At 45.5% G+C, this 7,573-nt stretch overlaps 1 protein-coding gene across 1 annotated transcript; it reads right to left on the bottom strand.

The window, feature by feature from the left end:
• Window positions 1-2,598: 2,598 nt before the first annotated feature.
• UCRPA7_5083 (putative mfs transporter protein) lies at window positions 2,599-4,500 on the bottom strand (the record flags this gene model as incomplete). The annotated part of the gene is made up of 3 exons (XM_007917631.1): window positions 2,599-3,440; window positions 3,557-3,954; window positions 4,481-4,500. 3 exons carry the CDS (start codon window positions 4,498-4,500, stop codon window positions 2,599-2,601), a joined length of 1,260 nt encoding a protein of 419 aa, XP_007915822.1.
• Window positions 4,501-7,573: the final 3,073 nt, after the last annotated feature.

Consider the following 7,573-nt stretch of genomic DNA (forward strand, 5'->3'; position numbering starts at 1 on the left):
CTGTCCAATCTGGAGACCCAGTCGCTGGACCTGCCCCGTCGCGGTTCTGGTAGGGAATTCACTGGTGCTCATCCCCACCAAAATCTCAAGTTCATGGGAAGGATCCCTGGGCTTCCCCCTAGAGCAACTCAGCGACCTTCGCATTAGCCCATCACACAATTACAACCTAGGTGGGTGTAACCAAGAAGCTCACAGCCGCTACGATACTCTTATACTCCTTGTTGCCGAATACCTCTCAAACCAATTTAAATGTGTGGATATATCACCTGTTGCGTTTATCCCAGGTTTCTAAGGAGCCGTACAGTGACTGTACGCATATGCTATTTGAGGATGAGGTGGTTCAGAGAGATTCCACCTACGTTGAACACATTTGCTTCATGACATTACCAGGTACATGACTTGGAAGCAGATCGCCAATTTCCAGGTGACAGCCTGATCTCTATCTTTTCAGTGCAGCATTCTCGCCTCTTGTGGTTAAGGTTATGTCTGCCCGTTTTATCCTTCCTTTGGCAAGGCCCTCTGTTGGATCCTGTCTCGTCCTCACTTCCGGATGTTTATAGGTGCGATAATGCCACATAACCGATGAATCTAGAATAATGGTGGCTGAATGGGTTGTACCTTTCTCGAGCAATGCCATGTATGTGCGAGGGTGAAAGGTCGTGGAAGTTTCCTGGCGAGACTACTTGATTATGTAGCGGTTGCCTAGAGCCATGATGAATACGAAATGAAACCCCGCATTTATAGAGAATACACCTCGAGCAAATATCACCTTACAGAGCTTACTCGCCGAGAGGCAGGCATCCTAGAATTGCGAGTAATGCATACCAAACAAGCCCTTATAGAGGGAATTCATCCGGCGCTTACAACCTACTTGACGTCCCTCTGAACATTGAATGCCCAATAAAGTGATTCAATGGCCTTTTTGTGCACCGACGGTTTTCCGGAGATGGCCCGATTCTTAGGTCTTGGGCATGGAGAGATAAGAATGTGCAGGACCCGCTGTTATTAGTGAACGGAAAATACAAGAAACTATACGACACTACGGCTGATATCGGCGGTGCAGTCAACGAATACTGATACAAACAGTAAACCGTTCACCAATTGTTTCTGCGAGCAGTCACCGGAAAGCAGCTAGGCAGGGGCAGTCGACTTGAGCGAGCCCAATCTTGGTTACCGTACTCTGCTTCATTAGCACTACTCCATATTTTTTGAACGGACCATCCCGAGACGCTTATCTTCTACGACCAGTGTAATTTCGATTTATAACGTCGTTATGGCTCGTCTTTTTTCGTCCGATCAGCCTTTTGACAAAGGTCGTGAAAATTGCTTCCAGTACAACGAGCTCCTCTAGATCATCATAGTGAAGATAAACACTGCCCATAATGGTACTAACTAAAGCATTTATTGCAATGAGCATTATTGCATCATCCGCCGCCCATTTTACCATTCCAAATGATGACCAGAATATGTTTGGGCTGGTGGTGAATGCTATACCCTCCTCCAAGCGCATTGAGTATATGCGAAAGGTAACTCCCCATGACATATCAATACTATGAATGCTCACAATGCTCCAGACAAACCAGGCTTTGTATCGACAAAGCGGACCGTAAATGCACGCCTAAAAGAGACTGTAGGTGTCAACGCTGAAAAGATCAGGTGCCCATTCGCTGCTTTCGGTGCCATTATCGTGAATCACACAGCCGACGAAGTAGTCTGCGAAGGCGCCAACTTCCGTACAGGCGATCCAACTAGTATGTCGACGATCTGTAACCGAGGATTGCACTAACGAGGCAACCAAGTCCATGGGGAAATTTCCGCGATCAATGCGTGCACAGCAAAATTCACAGCCATGGGAATGACGCCCACGTGAGTTTTTTCCACCATAACAATCCTTAGTCGCTGACTCGCCGGAACAGAGAAATCTATGCCGCTTGGGGAGAATTGTCTCTATACACTAATGCAGAATCATGCCCGATGGTATTTTAAATGCATGAAAGTGTTGAGTCCTGAGTGCTAATTAGCAGTAGTGTGCGAGTGCTATTCGATGGGCTGGATTCAAAGGTAATCTATGAATCCAGAATGCTACCTGATTCGCCTAACGTATTGAACAGAGTACATATATGGGACGACAATTCAACACAACTACAACGTTGGTTGGGGCGTCATGACTCTCAGCAGCGTGAGTCTCTTCCCCTTGCAACCCCTGTTGGAATACTTACAATGATAGTACGATGTATTCCAACAATCTCGTCAACTACCAGGATATCAGACTGTCATGGTTGGACAGGTACTAGTCAACGAGACGGACCCCTTATTCTCATGGCAGTATAACAGCTCAGCGCCATGTCCAAATGGTTGCTTCCGAGTGTCTAGCGAAAGCCGAGGTGGGAGCACCTGCTCTAACACCACATTGAGTTAATCGGACCAGGCATCACGCAGAAACGATCCTGAGAAGCTGCATTTATCCATTTGAAAGCTAAAAATCACAATATCAAATTCAATCTATAAAGTACCGTGATCTTATAAATTTGCTCTCTCCACGATGTGTTCCGCCCACGATCCACCATTCGTCTATTCCTATTGGGTTCTAAAAATTCCTCAGAGATGGAAACGTCGTGTCTCTTCCTGGTTCTCTCCACGCTCATCAGCCTGCTTTCGAACCTTCTCAGTATCTTGCCAGTAGGTGAACATGAGTACCAAAGTGATCAAGATGCTTCCTCCGTAAAGACCAATAATAGCTGCGAAACCCTTTCGGTATGCGGGTGCATCCGAGTCTTTGAACAAACTGGGACCTATGACTCCACCGAGGTTGCTCCCGATAACGGCCAAGGCAAGGCCCATACTTCGCTTGTGGGGTGAGGTAGAGTTCACACTAAGCCATGCGTCGTTCAATGCCACGCCGAGGGAGTTGCCAGTACTTACGAGAGTGAATATCGCATAAAGAAGCCATTTATCTCGATTGACACCTAGCCCGACGAGAGCGGCAGCAAAAGTGATGGACCATAGGTACGAGAAAATGCAGAATATGCCACGCTGTCCTGTCTTGTCTGACGCAAATGAGAGAATGAAAGAAAGAACGATGAGGCAATAGCTGTGAACCGAGTTGAGCAGATTAGCTTTGGTCTTGCTAAAACCAAGCCTCTTGATGATGCTCGGTCCATAAAGACCCAGAGCAGTTTTTGGCGATGCAGCTAGCATGTTCACAATAGCATGTAGCCAGAGACGAAAATCGGTGAGAGCCTCGAAGAGGTTTGCCTTGCTAATGTGAGCCCTGGCGTGGGCCTTGGAGGCGTCTTCCGATACCACACGATGGTACATGATATCCCTTTCACTCTGAGTAAAGATATCGAAAAGGCCGTGAATAGGCCGAGTTCGCTGGGGCGAGAATGGGAGGAAGAGGAGGAGGAGAAAGAATGCCGAGAGTGTGATGGCTCCCTCGACTAGTGATCGAGTGTTTATATTAGTAAAGATCATGCTTGTATTGACAAGTTTGACGTAAACAAATATATTGACATACTGATGAATAGCCACTGCCATCCAGAAAGCCCATTCCTACCAGCTAGCTGCAACAGCCCTGCTGCAATCAGAGAGCCTGTCGCAGCAGAGAAGAAGTTGCCAAAGTAAAAGATAGCAGTTCGTAAGGCTAACTCGTCGGACTTGTAGAAGAGAGCCAGCGTATATTGTGCGCCTGGTATATATCCACCTTCAAATACACCGAGGAGAAAGCGGGTCGCATAAAATGACGAGAGATTCGTGACATAAGCCTGAGCTAGCGAAATCGTCCCCCAGACTGCAATAATAAAGGTGAGCCAGACAGGTGCGCCTAGACGTTGGAGGATCAGATTAGATGGAATCTCAGCTATCACGATTCCAGCAGACATAAGCTGACTACCAGTACCGACCTGATCCTTCGTGATGTTCAGATCCTCAGTAATGGTATCAGTCATAGCGTTGCTAATGTTACTACGATCAAGCTGCAAAACGAAGAATCCAAAGACCAAGAGTGGCATCAAGAATAGGTCAAGCCTATAGAAATTTTGATTGTTAGCACCGTATCAAGGTCAGTTTGCACTAGATCCGAGGGAATGCGCTGAGCTGCAATAACAGCGTGGTTTCTCCTAGAAAGGGGAATCATACTTCAGTCTGACTAACCGTTCCTCTTTTGTTGACCATACTGGAGGCGGTGCATCGTTTCCGGCTGGCAGTATGGAACCTTCCTTGGTGTCATCCCCAGCTGGGATAACCTCTTCATTGCTGTGTAGTCCCTTCTCCATTGTTTAATATCTTTAACAGATTCTAACGATGCGTGAATACGAGTAGAAGAGTGCTAAACGAAACGTGAGAGCTGACAATCTCGTTTCCGAGTTAATTGATGTGTTGCAAACCCAGAATCTTTTATACATCTACATGGGTAAATGCTCCGGAGTTGACGCTCGCCTACAGTAAAACCGTAAACTTCCATGCCTCCCATAACACGCACCTTATCTGTTTACCCCACATATTGAGGACTATACGGCTTGGCTATGGTCGAGAAAGGCTAGCGCCTAGCACGCGACTCTTTGAGGAGGCAGTAATTCTTGTCATTTTGGTCGCGGGGCCATCGCTGGTAAATGACTGCCAAGATCTCCGCCAAGATTCCACCGCAATGAAAATGACTTCTGTTTGGCTGTCTAGTCGGAGTTCGTGTCCGTAGCTGTACAACGGACATGGAATCCGACGGATTGAGACACCGGTTGTCTTCTCTGGATTGATTTAGTCTGTCGTTTCGTGCGCATGACATTTGTTGAAGCGAGGAAACATTGCCATTGGAATTACTTCAAACGACGGATCATTCACGCACAGAGCAGCGCTAAGATCCAAGTCTATTGAGGCTTCGTGCTGCGTTATGAACATAGTGCATGTGAGAATATCTGTTGTGAACAAATTTCCTTCACCACTATTCCACAAATTAGTATCATTTATTGATTCTAACGCAGTAGGGAGAACGAGTCAATCCTGAAGCGATCGCTACACGGAAGAGGATATCATCAGAACCATGAAGGAAAAGTTATGATGTCCTGTTAGATGGTGCATAGAAAGAGCAATCAATATACTGAATCGCCGAGGGTGGTTTCGGAGCTGCTAGTCAATTATGTATGGCTTCACGCGTTGTCATGTTTGCGGGATCGACTTCTAGTTGGCTACCTAAACTTAGCCGCATTGCGCCGAATTTGAAGGTGAACTATGCAATTAGTATCAAAAGGAGCCTAGGACTAGTGTTTTCAACATCGACTTTGCTAAAGCACATGGGGTGATGGTGAGAGTGAAAAGAGGAAGGGTCGTAATATATGCTGCGTGTCCTTCCCCCGACTTCCCCCTAGAGGTGAAAAAAAGATAAGAAGCAACGGCTAGTCCACACAAGCTTACGGTGGCGCTCAAGTTCCTACTCCCTACTCCTCAAGCAAATCTAGACAAGTATTTTCATAGAGTGTTGAATAGAAGCCATTGTCATTGAATGGGGTTCGTCTATATGCCTGAATTACTTGCTCTTACACGGTTTTTGTCGAGATGGATGCAAAGCTGACTACCATCATTCTATACCATAGGAACTAGTTGATAGATAAATCCTTATCGCAGAGACCCTCCCAGCCAACTTCAAAAGAAGATGAGTCGCAACTAATGTCTGCATTTATACGTTTCCTGGCCATGCCTGATGGTATTGAACTGCCCATATTAAAAGTCTTGACAATGTCAACTTATTTATCAAGAAGCTCAGACCCAACAAAAGCTGAGAAGATGTATTAGTCTAGTTCAAGGTACAGCCCGATTCCATGACCTCATTTACGCCGGGCCAACTTTTTAGGCAGGATCGCTCATGGCATTGACGACATTCTAATTTGAATCAGAGAATTTCTGGCGTAGATTCATGGCAAATTGAGCATGATCCAGTCGAGATAAATGACAAAGAGACCATTGCAAGCGATTAACTTTCAGCTGCGTTCTGGCTAGACAGCTACTTTGTGACCAACGCCTTAGGGACGACCCAATCGACGCAATACGGAAGCAAATCGCGTATCGGAACGATCTTAAGCGCACCCTTATCACCTACAATTACCTGGATGCCGCTGTGATAGTCCAATAGAATCTACCTACACTTACCACGTGGATTCGCCACACCCCTTCCTTTGTCGAAGACCGCAACAATATGGGTCAACACGTCGCCATCGATAGCTTTATTACGTATGCCCGCTGCATTTGCATTATACAGAGCTACATGTTCTGCACATGGCCCACCGGTGAAGTGCGTGAGATTAACACCTATGAAAATACGACCTGTCGATGAGAGTGCTGCGCACGAGACAGTGGATACGTGCGTTTCAAACGGAATTGGTTCACTGATGGCATCAATAATGGCTGTGGCGGTGTCGACAAGTGCAGTCTCTGTCGGCGTCAATTGGTTCATGTTGAGTCTAGGGTGGGTTGTGTGTTATTGAGCTGGTGTTTTTTTTAGCAGGAGCCTGGAGGCGCTTGTGTGAGTTGAGTCTTTTACGAAAATAGAATGATTCTCAATAGGACTGCTTCTGCGTATTGTTTAAAAGCCACGAAGAGACGAAATTGCCCATAAAATCAGGCTATGCTTGATGGCAGTAGAGCCTATCATTGTGAATGCAAATAAGATAGCCTGAAATTTCATTTGTTGACAATTCAATTGCCAACCTGAAACATGCTTGAAACATCTGATACCCGGCACTTTGAGGCCTATGAGTCAGCAAGCTGGCCGCAACAGTTTAACTTCAACTCCCTTAAGAAACGGCGGCTACACTGAGCCGTGTTGATGCAAAGCATTGTGAAATGAAAGAGTTCTTCACAACCCTTCGCGGAGAAGCGAGCTCTCGTGTCTTGTGAGAGATTTTGGAAATAAAGTGGCTGTTTAAAGCCTTCCTCCACCTGCTTTACATTTCTCAACATAAGACTAAGTCTCCGCAGATTTTACAATAGATTGATTAGTCATCTCCGGCATATTAAATAGGCATTCGCGTTAAAATGTGATTCAGGTCTACATATATAAGAGTCATCATTTGGACTTACACATATTCTACGAGGCTTTGTGAGACGTTGGCCTGGTATTGAGACTGGAAATTGGACAGTTATTTGACTTTGCGGGTAGCATTACATGCATATACGACCTACTTTGTAGAGGGCTAGCGCTGAAACCCAGAAGGAGTCTTACTATGCTTCCTTCTCATTTTACATAAGTCTAGACATAACCTTACATCTTACTATCCTACCAATCAAAAGGGTCGAGAAGAGCTCTAATCAAGCCTTGTTTGGCGCCATGGATCACAGCTTCAGCCAATCATAACAACACCAAACAGGCTCCAACAACAGTTAACAATAGCTTTACATCCTTATAACTTTCTAATCTCCTTTAAATTGAAATTCTTGACTGATCCAGGTTTGAATACTAATCTACTGTTTGAGTATCTAAAAGTGACACATCAACATTAGCACTGGTTTTTGTATCTTTGTACATCTTGTCGTCTGCAATATGGACTCCAACATCATAGTTATACTGTTATCTCTTCTTTTCGCT

This window comes from Phaeoacremonium minimum, assembly GCF_000392275.1.
Source record: "Phaeoacremonium minimum UCRPA7 unplaced genomic scaffold PA7_03_scaffold_389, whole genome shotgun sequence".
NCBI lineage: Eukaryota > Fungi > Ascomycota > Sordariomycetes > Togniniales > Togniniaceae > Phaeoacremonium > Phaeoacremonium minimum.